Genomic DNA, 25,917 nt, shown 5'->3' on the forward strand with positions numbered 1-25,917 from the left:
CTTCATTCCCACTTGTACATCAGTTCTAGATCTGGCAGTTAGGTGTCTAATATTTAGGAAGCTACTACACCAAAATTCAGGCTAGAAATTCCTGCTGTTTGCAATAGCATGACCGTAGTATTAATGCCTCTGAAATTTGCTTCCCAATAAAGACTTCAGAAAATCATATTGCATGTGTATTATAAGTGAGCATGCTGAAGAGTTAAAAAAAAAAAAAGGAACAACTTAAAGCAGCATCATGTTAGTGAACTTTTTAATTTCCGAATGCTAAGCAACAGGGTTTGAACATCAGCAGGCAGGGATAACAGGAAATGCCAACTGTGAAACACCTTTATATAGTTCCAAAGCTTGAACTTTGGTAGCAAATATGTCTTTTATCCTGCTGCCAGCTGTAGCAATTCAGGTATTTAGCACTCCAACCATTTACTGTTCTTTAGGATTTGGCTCTTAAGTATTTTTTGCACAAATAGGAATCACATGACATTTTCTTTCTCAATGTGCTTCTTTTCTTTCTGGATAGGTGGTATAAACCCTTGGGATCTTTTGATCTGCTTATCTTCCAGAAAAAATGCTGGTACTGGCTGCATTCAAACAGAAGACTTGCATAATCTAGAGTTGTTCCAGAAGGTATGAGATTATTGTGTTATCTTTTGTGGGAATGGATGGACAGGCTAGGCCAAATTTTCAGCCCACATAAAAAGAAAATTATCTAATCCTTATTTTATACCACAGCACCATGATTTAGCAGCAATTAAAAAAGGTTTTCTATGTTTTCTATTTACTGTGAAATACTTGTCAGATACCAGCATTTAATTCTCTGTATCACACCCAGTGATCAAAAGCAATTTCTCATTTAGACACAGGAGGTTAGTTTGGATGTAAGTGTTTCAGTGTAAATACTGAAAATTAGTAAAATTTGGTGTCAAGTTTCCCTTTTCTGTTCTTGAGCTTAAAATTTTGTGTTCTTGGCCACCATCAACCAGCATGTCTGGCAGCAAAAGTGTCTACAGAAGTCAAGGGAAATTTAAGCAATTTACCCCATTGGAAAAGAGACTTTAGAAATGGGAAGAAATGATTAGAAAATGCACACAATATTTCAGAATAATAGCATAGGCAGAAGATAGAGCTGGACAAATTTAGGCTTCACATCTTATATCACTGTTGAGTTTCACCTGTTGTAATTGCTCTTTTGTAAACATAATTTAGGCACCTCTCCAAACAGCGACAGTGCTCCTACAATTGATAATGTGTTAGCTGGACCAGTGTTCTCCTCCAGGTCCTTCAAGGGAGTTCCTTGTTCTGGCACTGCAAACTGCATACTCATGGTCCAAAGCATTGGTAGTGCCAATATTTCTTGGTATTTTCAGGGTTGCTTTTTTTTTTTTCACTTGAGTGTGTTGTGGGCACAATTTAGGTTACTTAGATATATAATGTCTAAATAAAGAAGTGGCCTGTTAATAAAAATATGTAAGTCTTTGAAAAGATTTGACCAAGCTATAGGTACAGTTGACTTGTATTTAAATTAAAATGGCACAGATAATAATGGTAAGACCCTAAATTATAGACTCCAACTTGAGGGTCTGGGAGAAGTGGAACTGCTTTTAGAAAGTGCCTTAGGTATGAAGTTCATGAAGATACAAAAAACAATTGGTGTCCACAGAAGTCAGAGCTAGGAGCATGTACACTGGGGTTCCCTGGGACAGGATGCCTTATCTAAGTGTATTCAAACTGAAATTTTTGTAGCAGTTCCAGTTTGCTAGAAATACACATACTTTGAATTCAGAGCTCAGATGATAAAACATCCCAGGCTTCTGCAAGCTGCTTTTTGCTCAGTCTGCCTATATTATCATATCTGAGCTCTAATGCTGTGAAATATAATAATCCTTACAGCATGCTGCAATGTCCAGAAGCTTCACACATGAATAACTGAGACACAAGGTGATCAAAGGAATTGTCCAAGTTCTCTCAGGAAGTCTGCAGCAGAGCGGGGACTTAAACCAGATGGCCCAGACCTTCAGATAGCTTTAAATATTGAGTAATATTACTCTCTGCTGGCATGTCCATACCACAGTGCAACACAGTTCTTTGTTGCAGAGCCTGGAAGTGGTTCAGCTACGTTTGCTTTCCACTGATCCCAAGCACAGTCATTCAAGAGGCATGGGGTATTTCCATGCAGGGAGGGAAAGCAGTTGGTAACTGCAGAGAATAGAGAACCTGCAGAGACTGAAAAGGGGACAGGTGAAAACTCAGCAGCCAGGAGGAGAGATGTAGGTCTAAAATTTTGGTTTGTGATGGCCATGGAGGAAGAGTCCACACCTTAACTTCATTATCCCACATTGCAGGGATGGCAGTGTTGTAATTTCCTTTTGACACTGGCAGGAGTTTTGCACATGAAGTGTCTCTGATAAATTGAACACAGAACCATTGAAGGCTTTTTCCATTGAAGGAAAAAGAATGCTTTTCTGAATGAAATCATTAAAGTTTCTCTTCTTACATACAGGTAAACCTACTTCCAGAAATCCAGCATTTCCTTTGCAGAAAAGAGGGATTATGCCAGATAGCAAAAGCCTTTTCAGGTAATCTAATTTCTTCAAATTCAATATGTGATGATGGTCGGGCTTACAATTCTGTTTTATTTTTAGTCATGAATGCATAGAGGGAAAAAATTAAACAAGAATGGTAATCCATTTCAGACACCACTTCAATATAGAGTACAGTTATGCAGTGTCTTTTCAGGTAAAGATACTGCATTGTTTGGCTATTGCATATTGCAGAAATAATTTGGCTATAAGTGTCTTATTTTTGGACTGTTTTGTGTTACTGTAGTGTATTGGTGTTTACTCTTCAAAGCCCTGGGTTCAGTGTAATATGTTTGTTCAGCTTTACAAAAATGTTGTGGCATGGAGAAGGAGTAGGAGTCAGAGTTTGGTTCCCATCCAGACATAATTTACTGATATAAAGCCTTTGTGTATTAAGATCATCAACCAGAAAAGTTTAGAGGTTATGGGCAAGTTGCCAGAGAATTCTAATTTATCATTGGTAAAATTCAGCTTTGAATAGAAACTGGAAAAAAACTATTGTGCACTCTCTTGGGGTTATTTACACTACAGAGGGACACACTATGATCTCAGTTACACTACTCGAATTCCATCATTGATGCTATTTTGAATTTATGATCTACCTTCACAATATAAACTTTATTAATAAGAAATTTTGTCTTTTTCTTGATTTGTTCTGTAATCCAATAACAACTAACTCCATGTTTATTCCATTAGTATTTAACCTTGTTTGCAATTATAGGTCTGATTTTTAATTTTTTTCCTCCCCTCCCCTCTCTCCCTTCCCCTCTCTCACCTTTTTTATATATATGCTAAAATCTAACACATAGGAAAGGATTCTTTACATCTCATTTAACCATTTACAAGTTAGGTATCTTCTGCAGCAGTGTTCTAGTCTTTCATTTAAGTCAATGGAGAGAGAGATACACCTACAAATACTATTTCTTTTTATCCTAAAATATGTGTTTAAAATAGGTGTGTTGAATTACCCTCTGCAGGTACTTACTATCCAGTTACCTCTCATCACTGACTGTAAATGGGGCCTAGACAAGTAGCTTAGATTAAATGTTTCACATTTGGATGCTTGATTAAATTTGAGGTTAGATGGTTCCTAACCTAAGTATACCATATTTTTCCCTTTTAATTTTTGTGCTGTTTCATTTAAAGATGGATCTATATTTAAAAGTTGTGAAGTGTTTCCCTTAAAAGAACTGTACATTGAAGGTCAGTTTAAATTGGACCTTTAGATTTTCCTGGTGCAGTACATTGTCAAAACTGATCATAAGGAACATGCAGTGTAATAAACATCTATCCAGGTCCTGTGAGAGTGTTTTTTCATGAAGTCATATTACACCAGGTAAGTGACATTCTGTTTTTTCTGAGTTTTAGCATGTCTTCAGTGGTGCCTACTGCCTTGGACAAAAAGGCATTAGTTAAAGCAAACTTCTAGAGGCAAGACTTCAGATGCTCCCCTTCCATTCACCTGATAAAGCCAGTTCTTTCTACTTCCTTTTGCTTGCATTCTCCAACAGATCTTTCTTTCCAACAACTGTTAAGTTCCCATTTAGTAGGATTTGTTTGATGCTCAATTTTAAAGTTTTTCACAGAAATAATGGTTTTCATCAGTACTTCCTCACAGAACAGTTTGTTTCCTTTCAAATCAGTCATGTACTTTCACTCTTGTGTATTTGAGTCAACAGGGATTCTCTGCAATTCCTGTTGAAGAGGATCAGTGGGTTTGTTATTACTGTGTTTGTCATTTAGTTAGCCTCCAAGGAGCCAAGCAATTTCCTGTAAAAGTGAAAACACAAAGAATTATGCCATCTTATTAAAGACATAGTAAGCTGTAGAAAGAAATATCAGGCAGAAAGGCTGAGAGGATGGGACTACTGGATTTACTATGTGCTATGACAGTGTTGATATGGATAATCAGTGGTAAAGGTTTTTTTTAAAAAATGTTATTCTATTTCTTGTTGCACAACTCTTAAACTGATAGGTTTTGTATTTAAGAGAGCACACCCATTCTCATACCCTTGTTTTATAGGAAAGAAAATGGTTTTGTAGAAAGTACTATGCCAGTGCTTGTTTCTTTGCTTTGTCTCTAATGGAAAATATTTTTGTCAGTCTCACACTTCATATTCCTTCTGTCTCTGTGGGGGGGGGAAATTATGCACATACCAGTTATGACTGCTTTCTAGGAGAGAAGCAAGGAGGTTAAGAAAGGATAAGAATAGTAACAAATCCTAAATTTCAACACTGATAAGTGCTTGCTGCTCAGTATGAGAAGATTGGTTTCACTTCTGCTTTTACAGGGCATTTGGCCCAGTTTTTAATCAAGCGCCTGATCTCTGCTCACTATATGGGACTTGGGCCATGAGGAGGTTCTGGTATGGCTAATGGATGATGAAGGAAGGCTCCTGGCATTTATTGTTCAGGTCAGCAAAAGCTGCAGCAGTTGCAGTGATCTGGAAATTAAATCTTCCTGCAAACAACCCAAACCTAGAAGCTTTCTGAGGTTGGAAAACAACTGTCAGAGAGATTTCAGGTGTTCATACTTGGTATCACACCACAGATGCATTAAAAACTGCACTTGGCTGCCTCCTGGAACTACGCTCAGATGAGAGATGAAGAGGACTAAGGTCCACAGTGTGAGCAGAGTTCCTCAGATTCAGTTTAAGGCACAGGAAAGGCACCCTGATGCATGTACAACAAATAGTCTCTTTAACAGGTTTTGCCTGGGAAAATAGTAGAATTACTTATAGCATTGCCTCCCTGATTTTCCTGTTCCCTAAGGATTTCAAACTAGTCTGTCTTCCCATATAAGCATTTGTCTTGCTTCATCACTTCCAGGGCCCAGCCTGTGCCATGCATAGTTGTTTTCTCTACTCACACAGATCACTGATCCTTTTTTTAAGAAATACTTTTGCTATACAGCTTCTGTGTTTCTTTTTATTAGTGTCACTAGTGCAGAGACTATACAAGTGTTTACCAGCTTTATGTGCTCTTCTGATCACCTGCCGGCCTGGCCAACAGCATTAATCACGCAGAAGGTCTTGGGATGGGCGTAGTCCTAATGAAATTGTGTAGGAGGGAGAGCCAAGATAGTCCAGCTCTGTGACTGTGCTCTCACTATGTGATATGTTTACGGTCTGTTGCTAACCCCATGCCAGCTTTCCTCTCCTCCTGCCTAGCAAATCTCTCTTGCCTGTCCCCAGTGTCCCTGGGTTACTGTGGATTCAGCAGGAAGGGTTACAAGCTGATAGGAAGCAAGACCCAGTGGAGCCACCTATGGACAAGAGAAGCTATAGATTAAATTTGTTTTCTGTTGTAATAATTCAACATCTCTGTGACTGGAACATGATTTTTTAATTTTGGTTATAATTTCTTTTGCCAGCTGGTCCCTGTAAATGTTTGCACACCAGCTCTGATCAGGTTTGTGCCTACTACCTTTCTGCTACTGAAGTTGCTAAGAGTCTCAAGAATGGCCAATAAAACCAATATCTGATTCTTTTCAGTTAATTTGATAATAAACTATGTGGGCTTCTTTGGTTTTACAACAGTGACAGATCTCAGCTAGGACAAGAACGTACTTCTGTAAGAACAACAAATATGAGTAGTCTGAAAAGAAGTAAAGCAGCCAAATTAATTTAATTACTTGGCCTACACTATTCTATATTCTACCCTGTTACTAGTACAGAATTGTGGCTCTAATCATGTAATCATGTAATCAGCCAGCATTTTCACTGACTTGGTTTTTCAAGAGTTTTATAGCTTATCTGTATAATTAAGTTCTAGTATGAAAGATGCACACAGAAGAAGCAGCCCTTCTGGAAAATGTTGGAAAAAAAACCCCAAACCTCTAATGTTTACCTGTGAGGATGCTTTAGGAATGAAAAAGCAAACACTGTATTCAATCAATACTGTAAATACTGTTTTTAATTCACCTGTCAAAACAGAGATAAAATAAACATGGGAAATGATTGATCTAGACTGAAGCTGTATTTCCTGATGTTTTTAAAGAGGAAAATAAACAACATCATACAAACGATCCTCATTTTATCTTTTTAACTCTGAAACTTCACGGGTGTTTTTGGCATGAATTTCAGTGCATTTCAACCCACAGTTTAAATTAACTTCCCTCTATATCTGCTTTACTATAAAGTTGTTTGGCTTTTAATACTAAATGTATTTAGGATAGTTTAAATTTTCAGAAATCACAAGTAGTTTGACATTTCTTCATTCTAAATATCCAGGGTGGGTTGCTTTCAGATTAACTGTATTACAGAGGGTGGGATTACTGTGTTTTTTGAATATGAAAACCTTTTAAGGATAGCTGGATCAATAGTCAATAGTGGGTGGGATATTGAACCTGCAGCAATGTGCACATCACAAATGAAGCTTGAAACACATGTCAAGACCATGCCAGGAGTTTTAAATATCAAACAAGAAACGACATTCCAGTGAAATCCATGGAAGTTTTTCCAGGACTTCACTGGGGCTCGGATTGCCCTAGTCTTCCTAATTTCCTTCAAATACTCATTATCTACTTTGAGTTTCACAGTTTCTAAATGCACAGGTTATAAAACTGAGTGTTAAAATTTTTCTCTCTTACTTTAGTGTCCTCATAATGTATAATCAATAGGAGAGTCTTTTGTTTCAGTCTTTTCATCCAATAGCTCAAATGGGTAACAGGAAGCAATTAAATAGGATAGGTTTGCTTTCTGTGACAAGTCTCAAGGCACATAGTGGTGGTAGTTCAACTGAAATCATCCATCCTCCAAAATCAACACTGAAAAATGAAAAAAAAAAAACCCACTTTCAATGCTCATTACTTTCATAGTTATGCAGCTTAGAGAAAGTTGCTATACCTGACTGAGCCAGAGGTACTGGATACTAGGCTTTATTTTGATCAAAATCTCTTGGTCCTGGAGGTGCTCAAAAGTCTGCTTAAGAATCTATGAAAGCTTTTTAAGCATCTCCTGATGTGGAACAATCTTTGCAGCTGTTAAACACACCTTTCCAACCGACAAGGGCTGGAAAATTGTCCAGCTGAAATACCAGAAGAAGACCAGGTTGTAGCAATGCAGCTTGCCTGGTCTGTATCACAAATAAACTCTTTGTTTTCCAGCAGCCCACATCAGTCAGGAAGTTGGATGATCCTAGAACACGATGCAATGTGGAGGAGTTCTAATTCACTGAGGTGCCCTGTCAGAAAGCAAACCTGCAAGGCTGACAGAGAGGACATCAGTATTTCCTGAATATTGTGTGGTAGAAACTGATGATAAAGGGCATGAGGTGACTATAATTCTCTTTTTTTTCATATGTGAGAGAATTCAGGCTCCTGATAGAAACAGACTTCCACTATGAAAATTTAGGAAGTTCACAAGGTGCCTATGCAGATGGAAAGACTCCTGCATACTTTCAGGATCAATGTACTTCCATGTTCTAAAGTAATGTCTTTCCTGCTTGAAAAGCATCAGATGAACACCCTACAAGTACAAATGCACTGAGCTTTCACCTTATGAAAGAAATTACCAATGTGCTGGGCCCAGAACAAAGCACAGCACTTCAGTTCCATTGCATCCCTTCTCTAACTTCATGCTTCTTTAAACAACCAGGAGCTCCCAAGGTGACTGAATCACTCTTGAAATGTTTGTAACAGATCTGACAGTTGATGGGCACTTTAGAAACAAAATGATTTTTTTTTTCCACAGAAAATAGTCTTGATTTTTCCTTGCTTCATGTTTGAAGTGTATAAAATATAGTCTATTTGATCTTGAACAAAGTAAAAAAACGAAACTAACAAAACTATATCATAACACTCCTTGTAACACCAAAGGATACTATAAAAGGAAAGATAAAAAAGAGGACACATTCTCATTCATCTTGTTTCCTTTTCTTTAACTGAGTGTTACCCATGTTTCCTTTTCTTTAACTGAGTGTTACCCACTTAGTTCAACTAGTAGGGTATTCTCCTGCTGAATTCCTCACCTTTGCAGATTGCCAGATGTTCATGTTAACCTAAGTGTTCCATTTACCACCAGTTCAGGTGGCTGCAGCTTTGCTCTGCTCCAGGAAGTCTTAATTTGTCCAAATATACTTCTAACTCTTGGTAAACCTTTTGCTTGGCCAGACGTTGTACTCATAAATCAGCTATTCTTTATTGTGTATGTCTTAAATCTTCACTTCTGAGCCAAAGACAAGAAAATACCTTAGGAGCTGGAGACTGAAAGAGAGAACAAGGAGTCATAGCTGTGTAAAACACTTGAAAGGCCTCAGATGTCAACGAGGCTGCTGCATTAGGTATCAATTGTCACTGTTAACTGATATGTTTGACTATTGTACTTCAAGAGATTGCAGTTGACAGAACAGTATCTACTGTCAGTTCATATGACAAAGAGGTGCTTAATTTTTTTTATCTGGATGTGTTGACTTGCTTTGTTGGATCTTACACCTCCTTTTCAGATGTGCCCTTCAACTGTTCTTAGGTCTGTCTTTTACCTGTTGTTGTGGTTAGAGAGCTGATGTGTGAATTCAGTTGAGAACCTGTAGTGGCTTCCTTACCCATCAACATGGCCTCATGATGAACACCCTAGGCAGAGGTAAAGTAGTGCTGTTTGTTGTGTTTTCAATGGTATCATTCCAGAGATGTCAGCATCAGAAACCTTTTTCAAGCCAGAATTTCAAGGAAGGGAAGCTTTCTGGTTTTTTTTAAAGTGAAAGCACATATCCAACCTTAGGCCCTTTGCTTTACACAGGATCATCACAAATGGCAGCAGCAAAAAGTACTTGTGGCAAAGCCTGCAGCTGCTCCTCAGGAAAAACAGCAGTTTGTGTAGCATTTCAATTACTGTATAGCCACTTTAAAGGAAAAATGTTCTTTTGTAGTTTACTTTTTTTCCTTTCGATCTTTAGAGTCTGCTACAGAAATTACTGGTCTTAAGATTTGGATTTTTGAAAGCAGGGATGTTATCTGGACATGAATGTAATCTGAATGCTGGAACTCTTTCTAACTTGGTTTTCCAAGCTGCCTGACAAATATCAACTGATGAGCCTGCCTCACCTCTTCCATTATAAAATGTTGATGTTGTTTACATACTTCAAAAGGACTGGTTAATTAACAACAGCTTGTAGAGTGATTTCAAGATGGAAAAACATGGCAATTACTGCAAACAGTAAAGGCACTGCAGGCTAATTTTCATTGATGATAATGTTGATTAACAAATACACAGCTCTAATAAACACTGTTACTGCTTTTGAGTGCAGGAGCAGGTGAAGAGTTGCCATGAGAACTGATGTAGCTGAGTGCTCAGTTCAGCCCTACTGATGTCTCTTTATTATTATGAAAATTGTATTCATTGATTACTAGGAGTAGATTTACCAAACTGAGGGGCTGTCACTCCCCCTTAACTCTGCCTGATGATGTACATGCTGTGTGTCATCTCAAAGATGCAAGCACCTTCTGACAGTCTCACTACTTCTTACAGCCACCTTGCAATGGACTCTCTCCCAGGTGGATGCCAACACAAAACCAGTAGAACGGTGTAAGGCACCATGCAAACAGAATGCCTTATAACATGAGGAATAATTTATGACAATTCTCCCTTTCTTAGTTCTCAATGCTCATCACCAGCACCCTGAATTTTTTTAACTTTCTCTTCTTTAACAGATGGCAGGTTTCCTTTTTTTTTTAACATTGGGACATTTCGCAATGACTTAGGGCAATACTAAGGATCTTCTACCCAGTAGTTTGAGAATTCAAGGACATTTCTCTTTTTCATCTGTCCCTACCCATTTGTTTTACTTTGTTTTGTTATATCAAATCAATTAATGTTATATCAAATGAATTAGTCTTTTGTATTTCCCTGAAACAACTAAAACTCTCATTTAGGAGGGGTAAATACAGGTATAAATCTCATCTCATTATTTTCAGACTCTGTCTTGTGAGTTAATATGATACTGCTTACTTGTTACCTTAGCAACACAATTAAAAACATATTTTTAAAGGAAAAGACACTTTGCTTTCTCTTGAATAATGAGCTGAACAGCCCTTTTCTGCCATGTTCTTATTTTCAGTGAAATGTTTACTTTCTTTTAAATAAGAAAATTATGTTTTGTGTATTTCACTCTCTCAACATAATGGTCATTTCACCTAAAGTAATTGCTGAAAAATGTGCACCTTTGACATAATTTGGCTTTCAGATGATCAGACAAGAAGAGCTGTGATTGTGGTCCTTTGCATGATTCTGTTAACGTAGACATGGAGATATGGCCTGATGTTATAGGGGGCTTTGTCTGGAAACATAGTTCTGCCTCCTTTCAGCCGTGTGCCAGATCAGTATCTTGCTGTTTGAAGATCGAGGCTACTAGAGTTGAACTCCAGAGTCTTACAGTGCTGTTCTGTTCCTGGTGAATGTACTACACTACCAAGATACAGGGGTATGGGGCTTGGCTCCATAACTCCATAAATAGTTGCAACAGCAGAAGGCTGTGTCTTGCCTTTTTACCCATGTGAGCATAAATTAGAAAAAGATCTCTGAAGTAATTTGTGCACTGTGGAGGGCCTTTATGTGTTTTAATAATTCTGGTTTTATCTGAACACCAAAGCTGTGTGATCAAACTTTACACTCTGGGAATTATTTGCAGCTGCAAGTAAGTAGGTTAGTTTTCTTGCACGGTCAGTGAAAAAGCCACTCTCTTTCAGAGAGCCCCTCAGAACCAGTATTTCTCTTAGTGCTCCAAGGGCTGGTCTCTCTTTCTTTCTGTTTCACTCTTTCTCTCACTCTCTCTCCATTGCTTAAATACAAAGCCTAAGAATACTACCATGCTAATAGATATCTAAAGTGATGCATAGGAGTAGTTGCATGGGGCCATTGCAAACTGCCATGGTGAAATGCCATTGTCTATCCACTGGGTGGAAATTATCCTTGTGTCTTTACAAGGCAAGCATGGAAAAAACAGCACTTGATTTCACAGATCTGGTCCCTGTGCATATTCAGAAGCAAGCGTGCTAAATAAATTACTTAATGGGAGTTTACTGGCTTACTCCTGTTACCACTGTGCAGCCAAGTAGGCGGAGTAGTCTGTTTTTGTTGCTGTACCGTCAAAAACCAGGTAGTCACTTACAAAGTCCAAATCAGCTATAATGCATAACACAACAGAGAGATGCCAGTGTGAATAACATTTGAGTATGACGTGCTCTATTAAAAAACTGCATGGTTTTGATTATTAAAGCCTTTTATCCTGCTAAATGGTGCAATGCATGTAAGGCAGAAGACCAGCTTAATTTTAGATCCCAGTTGAGATTGGAAGGCTGAACTGATCTGATCTGATGAACAGCCAATGATTATAGACAATCACAATGTGATTTTACCAGGATCTCTATAAAAATGAATAATTTTTTTCCTTAAATGGCAGCTCACAGCTCATCACCAGAAACACAACTTCAGTTTTACTTTTCATGTCATGTACCAGAGTTGAGAGTGCATGCTTTAAAAGAGAAGTTCTACAAATAAATTCATAACATTAGCACGATGCAGTATGTCATTAAAAAGAAAGGTATTAAGGTTTGGGAGTAGAGTGAACAGTTTGACTTTTCCCTGACTATTACTTAAGAACTTGAAATGTGAGGTGTATTAGAGTTAATGAAAACCACCCTACATGAAATAATGATACAACATAAGGGCTTTGTGCCTTTTTAAAGGCACAGTAAAAGCAGAAAATACATGCCACCCATTGACTGATCTCACATCACAATATTTTGATTACTACTGATGGTCATATGCCTCAGTAATCTGGAAGACTATGGTACATTAGTCCTGCACCCCCTGTATTCGATGGCAGAACTAAGCCTCCCATAGGTTTCAGTAACTACAAATTGTAGCCTTAAATAGTGAACATAGAAACAAAGATATGTGGTTATTTACTGAGCTGTCTATGTTATTACAGTGTCAAAGTCCCTTGGTTCTTAGTCAAATAAATTTTGTATCCCCATTAATTGTAATTGTACTCTGTGAGAAACTAAGTTTTGGAATTCTGTATTTAGAAATAAAGGATTTCTGTACTGAAGAAGGGAGAAGGGGGCACTTTTTGTATGGAACATTACTGCACTCACCTGTAAAGTGGGAGTTGCAGCTAAGCCTCTGAGTTGCAGCTAAGCCTCTAAGCTGCAAGCTTAGTTGCAGCTAAGCTTGCAGCTGGAAGGGGGTGCTTGGTGGGGGAGAAACTCTCTGATAGCAGATCAAAAAAGGTTTATTATCTCAGCATTTGTTATTTTGCATTGTTGGCTGATGCTGATAGCTCCTCTCTATCTATTATGTGTTATACATTTTAACCTTAGCAGTAGGAGTTGACCACTGCTTTCAATGCACTGCTGACTTCCTTTCTCATCCTCTTGGTACTTTTTCAGACCTGCAGCTCCCGGTAGTCACCCCAGAGTGTTCTGGCCAGCCTGGACCATCAAGGGCCAGCACCACAAGCAATGTGTCCCAGGGCAGCAAAAGCACTGACAAGACACGTACCTCTCATCTGCAGCACCAGTGGAAGCAGCACATGAGTGCAGAGATGTAAGCTCGTGATACCCCATCCTCAGGAGCTGCCAGTGCTTCATCATACAGTTAGTTGGGAGTCAGGGATGCAGAATGTAGCTAAAGAGGAGACCACAGCAGATGGAGCATTTGGATGTATTGCATCTCATACTTGCATAATGTTTGTTTCTGTACTAGCCGAGTTTGCACATGTTTTGAGTGTAAACATTGAAGTCTTTATGTTGAGGGCATTGAAGAACCTAGAAAGATAAATACAGACCCAGAAAAACCCCTGAATGTTAAGGTCTCATGGTGGCTGAGCTGTTTCCTGCTCCCATCCTCACCTTTCCCCTACCACAGACACACATATGTGGTCCTTTGCAAAGAGATCCTCCCTCAAGTGAAGAATGAAGAAGTACTTGATAACTTGTCTGTTATCAAGTGCTGTTTCCTATATTACAGTATTTCACAAATTTTATGCTCTGAGGACCTACTATTCTGCAGAGGGAAGAAGTAGTTCTCCTTCAGATAGATGTTGTTAGGCTTCCTTAACAGATAGCAAAACTGAGGTCTGGAAAGGCCACGTATTGCCAAAAGTTGCACAGAAATGGGAGGAGAGCCCCTTGTCTTTTACAAGTAATCAGCCTTAGGAGCCATAATTTGTATAGTCATCTTCCCATTGCATTTGCTATGAGGTAAATTGATACTCAGAGATTTTAACAGACAGATTAATAACCACATTTGTGAATATGCCCAAGTACAGCTCATATTTACCCAAGCAATGAGCTTTTAAATAACTGATTTTTTTCCTCGAGTTTGTTTTTTTTCTGTCCTGTTTCTATGGCTCATTCTTTTTGTGTGTACTATGGGAGCTGTAGACCAGTTTTTAGAGAGCTGTATCACTTCCCAGACAAAGTTACCTTGAATAATTCTTAGGTTAACTGAGGTATTATGGGTTATTTATAGGTATCCTAGTCTTTCCTAATATTTGGAATTATTGTATATGGCTTTCATTAGGGAAAGTATGCAGCACCACATGTTTCTGTCCTTTTTATTACACTGAGGAAAGTACTAACAATATTACAGTTTTTCCCCAGAGTTTGGTGGAGTTTCTGTATTTGGTATTAATCAGTGTTAAATCTGGGTACCTTGACTATGCACTTCTGGTTTTTAAGGCTTTTGGATTTCTTTAATGTTTAAATTAATCTTAATTTGATATTTCACTCTGAATGTCCTGGGTTTGCAACAAGTATAATATTCCAAAAATGCATTTACCCATATGTACTCTCAAAATTTACTCCCTCCTAATATAGTTGCTTTATATGTTTGGAAATTAAGATTTAAAAATGCTGAAAGCAATGAAATTACTTCATGTAAGCTTTGTTCCAGGCCACTTCATTTAATCTACTGTGTTGCTTACCTTCAGGGAAAAAAGATTAATTTCTATTTTCCAACAATTTCACTATTTCACTATTTTCTTAGAACTCATTTGCAAAAGCACTGTATTAATGCTATGTATTTTTATTACTTTCCAGGAATCAAGTATCAGCTTCATCAGAGCACAAGGACATCCTTAAAGCTCAAGACCTTTCTGTCATCATCAAAGCATATGTGCTTGTGACATCCTTAACACCTCTGCGGGCATTCATTCATTCAACCACCAGTGTCTGGCATCCACCCAAGAAGAAGCATTTTACCATAAAGGTCAAACATTTTGTTTTCTACTTTTTCCATCTTTCAGGCAAACTACACAGACAGAAAACTAGAGAATATCTTTCTTCTCTTTTACCTCTTATTTGTTAGCAGTCCACAGCCTACAATGAATGTTCTCGTAAAGTACTGTTTTCATTTCTCAGAACAGATTGGGTTTGCTTCATGAAGCAGGGCAGCATTGCCCTGTGCACTGGGGGCATTTGCACGCCTCAGAGCCCATTTTTATTGGTGACATTTGACAGCAGTTGCAAGGTTGTTTTCTCTAAAGCACAGCAGTGTGGGTGCTGCCACACAGTAACAGCTTTTTTCTGGGATATTGACAGTGTTGTGAAACAGGAAAGTAAATATTTAAAATAGTTTGTTTAGATTCCTTTTTTAGGTGCAGTAAAACAGACTAGAGGAAGGTCAGGGCACTTCTAAATAAGGAGAAGGAAGTATACCATGGAGAGGGTGGGATTCGAAAGGTGCAGATGCAACAATATTGGGGCCCTGGGGTGATCCCCTTGCCATGCATTTTCCAGCCTCAGTGTCCCTGGGGCTCTAGGCTCTTTCACTCTCTCAACCCTGACCCTAAACCCCCTCATGGTCTCAGTTTTATGAAGAAGGGTGTGCCTTAACTGGATTAATTCTCTCCAAGTGCCTGGAGAGACCCCTCTCTCTACACATTTTGTTTGCTCAACAGACCTATGAACTGGCAAATATGCCTTCGCATTTCTTTAAGGAACTATTCTTCCAACACATCAGCTCTTTGTGAAGAAGCTACAGTTGTGCAGCTTCTTCTTTCCTTTTCATGATTTAAGATCACAAAGCAGCAGTTATTTCTTGAGGTCACATAGATCAGCTCCTGCAGCAGCCGTCAGTGGATGGGTGCGCTTTGGCCATTTAGTGTTCTTGGAGTAGGAGCAGATCTTGGCTTTGGATCAGTCCGAGTGTTGTGGTGTTACTGTCTGGACTCTTAATGATGTTAGCCATTTGGTATGTTCTACAATTTTAGCTCTCTCAAAGTGAAGTGCCTAGTTCTAAGCTCTTTATCTAATTTTAGTTATTGGAGAAACAGACACCTCTAGAGAACAAGTCATCCCACCCAGTTTAGATACTAGTTTTGGAGTGAGATGAGTTTCCTGGTAAAAGTGTCTGCTTCCTTCTGTGGGCTATGACATTCTATGCCAAATTCTGGATTACCAGAATTGGATGAGTTGAACCTACTTCTCTCTTTCCCCCCTGTGGTGGTTTGGGCTAGGCCTTCCTTGGTGACCAGTTTGTAACCAAGGAAGGGTCCAGATTTACCCAGTATTCCCTACGATTTTTACGTAAACCAGATTATAAGAAAAAAGGAGGAGAGGCCTTTACTCTCTTTCCTTCCGGTGGCTTGGAGGTGCAGGTTCCCTGCTGTTGAGTCTGCCGTGTTGGGGAGCGAGGCCTGGTTAGGCCTTGTCGACCTTGGGAGGTGGAGGTTGCCGGCAATAGGTCCAGAGTGACTCTCTGTTGTCCCAAGGAAAGTGTGAGATATTTCCTTGCTAACTCTTTTAGTTACTAGATCTCGGGCCACTAATCAGGATATATATATATATATATTTTATTTTGGTTTTGTTCCTTTTCCCTTCCCCCTTCCCTTTACCTTGGGAAATTGTATATATTTTAATTGTATATAAGTGTAGCATAGGTGTAAATATATTTATATATATCACTTTAGCTGTCTCTCTCTCATTTCGGGTTTTCTTGGTTGTTTTTCTCCCTCTTCTCCCTGAGGTTTGGTGGGGGGGGAACTCTTGTGGTAGGGTTTGGAGACTTGGCAGGGAGCCAGCTTCAAACCATATCACCCCCTCAGAAGCTATGGAAACCAATGGAGATATTACGTTGCCATCTATTTTCCTCTGTTTACATTTATGAAGAGTAATGGTTGCTCACTTTCAAACCTTGGGATTCAGTTTTGGTTTATGTTTATTAAAATAGCACAATATCCAGCAACATCACTATTGCAGCTGAAGCAGTCATTAGTAATTGTGATATAGCTCTGTAAAACAATTCCCACTGAGAGAAGTCTGCTGAACAGGGTGCCAGCCACCATTTACAGAGCACTTTGGCAGCTGAAGAAGAAATAAAAATTATAGCAGTGCATCTGCAGTAGTTCCAATCTGCTGTGGTGTTACACCTTTAGGCAAACTTGCCAAAATGGTGAGATATAAACAAAAAATAGGCACCACAGAAAGCACATTTCTAGGGATGTGGAGGTTGAAATGCAAATTAATGAAATGATAGAAAATAGGGTGTGTAAAACTCTCTCAGCACAGTGCGCCCTATAAGGAACATGAAAGGGGTCAGGGATTTTCTAGGAGAAATGAGATGCTGGGAATTCAGAGAGTAGAGAGAAAGCACTACTGGGAAAATCATCAAGAGGGTCTGTGCTTGATGCAGAAGCAACAGGCAGATCACCCATCAGAAAGTAATACTTGGGAGAAGGTATGAATTTAACCATTGATATCCTTTGGGATGAGATTATGTCAAGTTTCTCATAAACTTCATGGAGCTGTCATTTGCTAGTGGGACATACAATGCCAGCAGAGTGATCTCCTTTCCCAGAGTAGCTAGTGGAGCTATGTGTGTTTGTACCAGCTAAGGAACCTGGTCCAGAAATGTCCTACACTTTAAATTTCCGCCGGCTCTATTATGTAGGATGGAAATGGTTTGTCATGCTTTGAAGCACCAACTTGTCAATAGTCGATACAGACAGAAGGGATCTCTAAGACACGTTCTTCCACTGATTGACAGAATACCCATCACTGTTTCTGGGGACTCGACATGCCTATAGAGGAGACTTCGGTCTGGAAAAATTTCCTAGTGTTTGATATGTTTTTCCCTGAGAGCAGCTGACTGAGTTCTAGGTTTTATTTTTTTTTAATGAAGAGATGAGAATAATTTTGATACACTGCTTCCAATAATGCTACACAATAATTTAGAGACCTCCTCAGTGTACAGACCTCTGTTTAGGAATTTTTGTCTCATACCAGTGTAATTAAATATTATCTATGAGAAATTCATCAATGCTTGTGGTTAACTTGGTTAAAGCATTGCTATCATAAACTTATTATGTTAAGTATGTTTAAAGTTTGATCTCCTGTGTACAACGACACTTTATGGTTGCTAGTAGTCACCAGAATATGGTATATATGGAGAGATTTTTAATAAAACTGGAGATGGGGTAGCAGATGATATCAAATGATTAAGAGAAACTGTGTAAAGAGAAAACAAGAGTTTAATGAATTAAATAATACTGCATTCCCCACTGCTTTCTTTTTTCTTAGTAAACTACTATAAGTGATTTTTGAAATGTATATTTACTTATCCTAGTCGTAGTGGCATGGTTTCAGGATGATTACTTGAATAAGCCTTGGTCAAATGGAAGTTCAGGAAGAGTTCAAGTATGTTTTGCTCACAGACTGCCAGGTTTTCTCTGGATTATACATATTTTAGTATCTCAGTTCAGAAAGCAAAAGAAGGTAAATCCTAAGCTGCCATGATGATTTTGTGTGTAGCTAACGGGTAAAAAAAGTGCAGCTCTAGATTTGGGCCCAGCATGGGAACATGCAAGGGATGCAGGGGAGAGAATGGCTTTCTGCCACACAGATGTTTTGATATAAGGCTTGTGTAATAGCCCTATTTCCTTGAGGGAATTTGGAAACCCCTTATTTAGACCATCTGTGTGTTGAAAAATTAGTAATAAAATAGAAGCTTTCTATTTTGCATATGGGACCAATTAAGGGAAGGGTCTCTGTCAATGTATGCAATAATTTCCTTTGTGTTAATCGACATTATGCATGTGTATTGAGTAGAATGCTGACCCCTGAATAATTTTCTGTTTTGTAGAAGTTGGTATGCAGAACAGTAATTTATGATTAATTATCCCAAGGCTTAACACACTGTGAAGTGCTTACTTTGCCCTGCCATTAACCTTTCCAAACCTGATCCCAGTTCTTAATGAAGGGATGTACTTTTGTAGACTGTAATAGCACCTCCTGCGTCATCAGGGAAGGCTCTTCTATGCTGTTGGCAATATCCCGTGGCCCCCTGGCTCACCATCCCTTTGCTCATCCAAAATAGACAGGTGCCTCCTAGACTTGAATTGCTTGACTGGTGTTTTTGCATAACCCTTAATACGCTCAGATGAAACAGCTCTGAAGTGATTTTCCAGTTGTGAAGTAAACATACTTTATTAAAGCAGTTTGCTGTTAATCTTGCTGTGGTGTAAGTCACTATAACTGTCGCTGAAACTCTCTGTGTATTAAGCATTTGGAAACGTGAATAAAGAAAAATACTTTTTTTCTACTTAATACACATGCAAATAAAACTGGACCCTCACTTATACAGGAAATCCGTCTTTTAATATGACGTGGAGGTCTGATTTACAGCCGCGCACCGTGAAATTAAGTTGCAGTATTGCCCTCAAGTGGCCGGTTTTGATACTACCTCAAGTTTTAGGCACACATTTGTAGTGAGATAAAATGCAAACATACATGCAGATAAAGAGCAAAATGTTTACAAACGGCAGAAAGGCTCGGGATGTTCTCACTTTGTTTTTTTTTGTTTTGTTTTTTTTTTTATTTAATATTCTTGCCCAATCACTTCCGGGAGCAAACACAAAAGAAAAATTACCATCAATTCTTAATCAATTAGATTGCAGGGTTATTTGGGACTAAAATTAAATTTATTCATTAAGTTCTGTAAGAATGCTGTAATTCTCATCTTTCCGGGAGACTGGACATAATATAAATCCCATCTCTGTTTTCTGTCCTCATGGGATCTAGAGCACTATCATTTCTCTTTTCACTGATCTAAGAATGGAAGTCTGTCTGGACGGGGGGAGATCGAAGACATGCTTAGTCTGACATGCCGTTCTTGGCAACAACCAGGCAAGTGAGCATCATGAAAATGTGTAACAGGACAAGCATAAATTGGTGCTGGTCCCTAGGCAGACTATAGCTATTTCTGGTAACCTGCAAGGTTAGAAATACAAAACTGGAAGTGGAATATATAACTTGATGTTTAATAAGTTCCAGTGAACTTTTATGCCGTGCAATTCTCTTGATCTTCCCAATGTCTTCTAGGAATAAGACTGTACAGATTGTTTATGTGTTGCTTGAGAAAGAGTATTTGTTTGCTTTGAAACTTCTACTTGGTTACTTGATTTCATACCCCTAATTCTCATCTTAAAAGAAAGAATAAATAATCCTTCTTCTTTATCTTCTTCATTTCTGAGTCAACCTGTCATGCAGTGCACAAATACAGTCAAAATTCCTTCTGGAGTTCTTTTCTACTCTTCTCATTATGAACATCCCAGTTTAGCTAAGGGAGAGCTCTAGACTGGTTGTTCTCTACAATATGTGAATATGTCATAAGTCTTTACCCTGTTATCCTGGCCCTTAGGTCTCTGGGTTTTTTTCCTGGTTCACAAATTCTCTTGCTCTGGCTGTTCTGTAAGCTCTGTAAGCATGCCCCACTGCGGCTCCCAACTTTCCTAGACCTGCCTTCCATTATCCTGATTCTTCTTTTCATCTTTCCTTTTATTTGATTTACAGTTTCCCTTAGTCAAGCTGATCCACTTTTGTGTCTTGCAGTGAGCTGGGAAATGCTGTTAGTAAATCACCTTTACTTTCCTACTAAGAAGTTAGTGCTGGGTTGGGAAATCATTCTTTGTTTAGTCTCAATCAAATGGCCTAATTTAGTGGTTGCTGAAGCTGGTGAGTGGCTCTTTGTTTTTAAACTTAGTCTTAAGAGCAAGGAGCTTTAGAGGAAACCTCTCTCAGATGGCCTTTTCTCCTCCACGTAGATAAGTTGTGAAAGTGTTAAGGGACAAGAGGTTGGGGGTTTTTTGTTAACAACTTTTTTAATGAACAGTTAAATATCATGTCTTTAAAAATCTTATGTAAAGAAAAATATATACATAACTGGGAAATTTACTGTAGAAAACAGCTGAATACTACCATGATTTCCCCCTTCGTCAAGTCTGATGATAAAGCTGCAGAGAAATGGCACATCATAACAATAAATCAGGAGTGGAATAAACAGACCTACTTTAAGCTAGTGCTATAAACTTATGATAAATTACTGCAGTGTTTTCTCTGTGATTTATTCTGGAACCATTGGTACATGGTTCATGGGTACATTTTTATCCCATTACACATCCTGTGACTTTTTCCTATATACTATGATCAGTGGAGAGGTCCACCTGTGCTAACAGACAATATAGGAAGTAGCTTTATTGCTAAATATGTTTTATCCTAGCCTTCAAAGTGAATCAGTTTGTATTCTTGCAGACATGTTAGATATTTGGATAGTTCCATACATATAGTCAACAAGATTCTTGTTTGTGTGTAAAAGAGTATTTTTGTACCTATGGACAACTACTTACACCCAAAAGTATTTGGACCTGGTGAAGAAATTTCACCAAAGATAGATCCAGTAAGAAGAATGAATGAATGTACAAAAGCGAACTGCGGGTACAGAGCCTGTGCTGAAAGTTTTCAGAGATTGGCTGAATTTATTCAAGCTGTTTTCAAGAAGAGGCAATTACTGTCTTTGAGACCTTGCAGATCCGGCTGATCAGGAGTGCAAAAGCTCTGGTGGCTAGCAGAACAATCCGGAGAGGATGCCCTTTGTTACTTCAAAAAGGGTAATTTCTTGAAACCAAAGGTCATTCTTTGGCACATCAGATGTAAATCTTACTTTCAACTCTTATCCTGATAACTTTGTCTGCCATATGGTTTTGAAGGCTACAACTAGGAACCAGCAAGGTCCTTTCAAAATCTATTTATACAAATACTGTAAATTATGATGCACTAAATCCCAAAATGTAAACCTCAAAATTGTATTACTCAGTAGCCACAGTGGTCTCTTTTCTTCTATCTCCTTGCCTCTTGGGTAGGTTCAGAAGTGTCTAATTGATGATATACAATTAACTGGCAACCAGTAATAATAATATACGTTCTATCAATTTCCCAAGCTGGCTCCTTCTTTGTTTCAAAAGTCGCTTTGTAATTTCCTGGTTACTGTTTAACCTTGCTGATGGTCACCTTCCTCTTTACCATGGTAAATTTGATCAAACATAATCCCAGACAGTTCTGAATATTCCAGGCACACAGGTGGTGTTGTCTGTGGGTGGGCTGTATGATCACTCCGGTGGGGTATCTCCTACCTGTCTTCAGTGTCTCATTTAGATTTCCCAGAGGAACCTGAGCAATTTTAGATTGCAATTAATGTCACCATTTTGAGGTGGCTACCTTAGGATGGCATGAATTATGCTCTTCAAGTATCTGTGTTCCACACAGATAGTAGGCATTTAACTCATCCATAGACATAAGCTATGTAGTCTTGTAGGGTGGGATTTCTCTACAGTATTGACACCTGAGTGAATTGAGTTCATGTGAGCTGTGTCTCTGAACACCTGTTACAGTCAACAGAAAGCTAATGAATGCAGTCAGTGAAGGGAAGTGTTCTAAGTTTGCGTTTGTTTTCATTCCTAATGTTAGTTAAGGAAAATCGTTCTTGTTTGTTTCATCAGGAGACAAGGTTGTGCTAGGACTGAGTTAGAAGGCAATCTCAGAAAGACCACTATAGGTTGGTTTTATACCCTTTTTCAGGGCAATCCTCAGCTCACTGTTCAGCTAGCTGCTACAGGCTGCTCCAGCATCTCTCCTGAGAAATTCCTTTGCAGAAAAATTGCCAGAGGAAAATCCTCTTGAGGGAATTACAGTCATCATAACATCCAGCCCTGTGAGCACCACACTCTTCCACTCTTCTTCAGGCTCCATGAGTCTTGTACATGAGGTCTGAAAATCATAATTCTTTTGTCAATTAAATGGCATTTTTTCAATGTGTCAGACCGTTGACTAATGGTTCAGTGTATTTTTGAGGAGCCAGAGGGGTCTGTGTCACTGAGAGTATAAACCTTATTTTAATGACTGCAGATTTTAAAAACTGTCAAAACAGCTAAAGAAAAAGCATCATAAAAGTAATATTGAGTTAGCCATTGTTTTTTCCCAGTGGCTATTCCTAAAGCAAAAGTAGTTATCAGGCAGTGAAAGGTCAATGAGTTTAAGTTAAATTAAAGAGTATTTCTAGTTCATTCTGGCTTTACAGAAAATGTGTGCTTGATCCACATAATTTGACTGCATTTACACACTTCTGTAAGGCATTACGTAAATATTTAGAACATACCCCCAGCTGTATGTGTCCAACATGTGGATGAACATCTGCAAGCTCCTGAGAAGTCTTGCAATTCTGTCTGTAGTAGTGTCATTGTATAAAATATATGTGCATGTCTGCATTAAGTTTTACAGCCTACTAAAATTTAATCTCTCTTCCTCTGCTTAAAAATTTGCCAGCCAGAGGTCAGCTTTCTCCCAGAGTAGATTCCTGTGATTGCCAGCAGTTTTTCTTGCTCTGTCCTCTTTACACTATTCAGTGCTTGTTTTGATCCCACTCCAGCAATGGTGAGGTTGAATTTTGCTGGACAGGTAGACTGTTTCCTCTGCAGGTGAGACAGCCAGCATCAGTTGTGATCACCTGAAGAAACCTTCAACTCAATGACTGTAGGATTTTGCAGTTGAACACAGATATTGATATACTTTTGTTCACTCAGAAGAACCTGAGGTTACTGCAGATTTTCACACTTTATCACTTTAAATTTTTCCAGCAGTTGCTGAAAATCCTATGGAATCCATCAGAGTCAAACCTAACCTGAACTTGTTTGAATAGGATTTTTTTTTTATGAATTGGAATTTAACTTGAAGTATTTGTCTCTTGTCTCCACTGGTACTGAACCAGCCTGACTAAATATTTATTTTCAGCCATTGGCTTAGAAAAACATTGGCATAAAATCGGATATCCTTTAATGAGAACCTGTTGAGCAATGTTTCTTTTCTAGGCTGGCTAAGGAGAGCAGTTTCCTGGAGAAGCCAGTTTTGTTTTAATGCCTGTTCTGTTGGCAACAGTTGACTATTATAGGCAACAGCATGCTCTGAGTGCCAATAGGGGAAGTAAGCTTGTCTTTCATCAGTTGTTACTAGAAATGTATGCATTATGTATCCTTTGTGTTGAACTGCTTGGGAATTGATTGATGGCAAGGGACAAAATGAGCTAATGGTGCTCTTGCCTTTCCTTGTGGTAATCCCCCATCTCTCTTTATAAAACTCCGCAATTTCTTATGTTCCCTGTGCAGCAAAATAACACAGCTTCTTGCTTAATCCTTCAATACCAACTGGAGATTTAGGAAATTAGAGAAAATGTGCAAGCCAGTGTAGCAGGAGTGTGAGTAGTGTGCCAGATCTGTCAGAGGTGCTGGAAATAATTGTCAAAGTCAGCTGAAGAACCACCTTGGTGAGATGAGCCTTCATTTTATTTTTTTTTTTTATTCCAGATGAGCAGTTTAATTAATTTGCCCTGAACAATGAACTGAAATGGGACAATTTCACTCAGAAATTAATCTGAATGAGAACTAATTTGAAAAATATGGAGCTTTTTGTTCTTAATCTTTGTACCACTCTGTGGGAGCTTTTTGTTCTTAATCTTTGTACCACTCTGTGGGAGAAACAGAGCCTTGGTGGTCTTAGACTTTGGGAAACAAGGACTCCTTCTCAGCCTGTTGTGGTAATGAAATGGAGAGTACTATGAGGAGTTGCATAATCTCTAAATAGCACTTCCGGGGATCTTTTGCCCCAGAGACCCATGGAACTGTAGTACACAAGGAAAAATTTCTACAGCGTAAAAATACAGTGTGATGTGATTCAACATTTCAACATCATGCAAATATCCAAAGGATAGAGTTGAGGCTATATGTGAAACCTTTACTTCATAATTTCCTGGCAGTCAGAGGTTTAATTTTATGACTTCAGTCATATATACTGTTGTCATTTTTTTCCTACTGGCATTTCAAATAGCTTTATTAGAAAGGGAGAAAAAGTCTCAGGCACTACAAACCTTTAGTCCAGAACTGTGCATGGGGGACATTTTTTTAGTCAGTAAAATTTGGAAAGACAACCACTTGTTGAAATAAAATCAGAGGTGATAAGAACAGGAAGGCAGACAGACCAAAAGCCTACCAACCAGTTATTTACCAGCACAATTGGATGGAGTTACTTGAGCTGAAGAGAGCAAAAAGCAAAGAAGGATCAGTGTTAGCTGCATACTCAAGTATCTCCCATGGCTGGCTGTAGGCAATGATACAGTGTTTTTAAAAAGGAAAGTGAAAAGTGCTTATTACGTTTAACTGCAGTATGCTGCCTGAAGAAACTGAAAGCCATTCATCCACGCCAGTGGAGACCAATGTGCTTGACAGTATTCATGCTCACAAGGGGAGACGCCAACATGGTCTAGAAAATGCTGTGGACTAGAGTGCACAGAAGTATGCTTAGTATCTGGTGTGAGCACAGTGAATGCATCATAACACAGCACCAGGAACCAGCGATGTACCCCAGGGATCCCTACTGGATCCATTCCTGTTCAATGTCTTCGTTAAATGTCTGGATGATGGGGCAGAGTGTACCCTCACCATGTTTGCTGATGACACAAAACTGGGAGGAGTGATACACTAGAGGGTCACACTGCCACCCAGAGGAACCTCCACAGACTGGAGAAATGGGCTGACAGAGACCTCATGCAGCTCAACAAGGGGAAGTGCAAAGTCCTGCACCTGGGAAGGAACAGCTTCAGGCACCTGCACATGCTGGAGATCAGCAGCTGGAAAGCAGCTTTGCAGAAAAGGGTCTAGGACACCTAGTTGACCATTAGCCAGCAGTGTGCCCTTGTGGCACACCTGGACTACTGTGTCCAGTTCTGGACTCTCCAGTACAAGAGGGATGTGGAGGGCCACTAGGATGATTAAGGAACTGTGGCATTCCTTATATGAGGAAATGCTCATAGAGGGAGCATACATAGAGAGCTGGGACTGTTTAGCCTGGAAGAGCTTTTCAGGGTCAGGGAGATCTCATCAGTGTGTATGAATACCTGAAGGGAGGCTGTAGAGAAGATGAACCTGGGCCCTTTACAGTGGTGCCCAGTGACAGAACAAGAGGCAATGGGCACAAATTGAAATACTGCAGGTTCCTTCTGAACATCAGGAAACACTT

At 39.0% G+C, this 25,917-nt stretch overlaps 1 protein-coding gene across 1 annotated transcript in view; it reads left to right on the forward strand.

Moving 5' to 3' along the window:
- CPED1 (cadherin like and PC-esterase domain containing 1) overlaps nucleotides 1-25,917 on the forward strand; it is a 146,674-nt gene that overhangs the window by 31,870 nt on the left and 88,887 nt on the right. Inside the window, exons 4-7 of the mRNA XM_008926580.2 lie at nucleotides 521-627; nucleotides 2,501-2,576; nucleotides 12,967-13,123; nucleotides 14,620-14,788. Of these exons, the coding sequence (XP_008924828.2) occupies nucleotides 521-627; nucleotides 2,501-2,576; nucleotides 12,967-13,123; nucleotides 14,620-14,788 (509 nt within the window). The remainder of the gene's footprint in view (nucleotides 1-520; nucleotides 628-2,500; nucleotides 2,577-12,966; nucleotides 13,124-14,619; nucleotides 14,789-25,917) is intronic.

This window comes from Manacus vitellinus, unplaced genomic scaffold, assembly GCF_001715985.3.
Source record: "Manacus vitellinus isolate BGI_N305 unplaced genomic scaffold, ASM171598v3 scaffold_13_pilon, whole genome shotgun sequence".
Taxonomy (NCBI): Eukaryota; Metazoa; Chordata; class Aves; order Passeriformes; family Pipridae; genus Manacus; species Manacus vitellinus.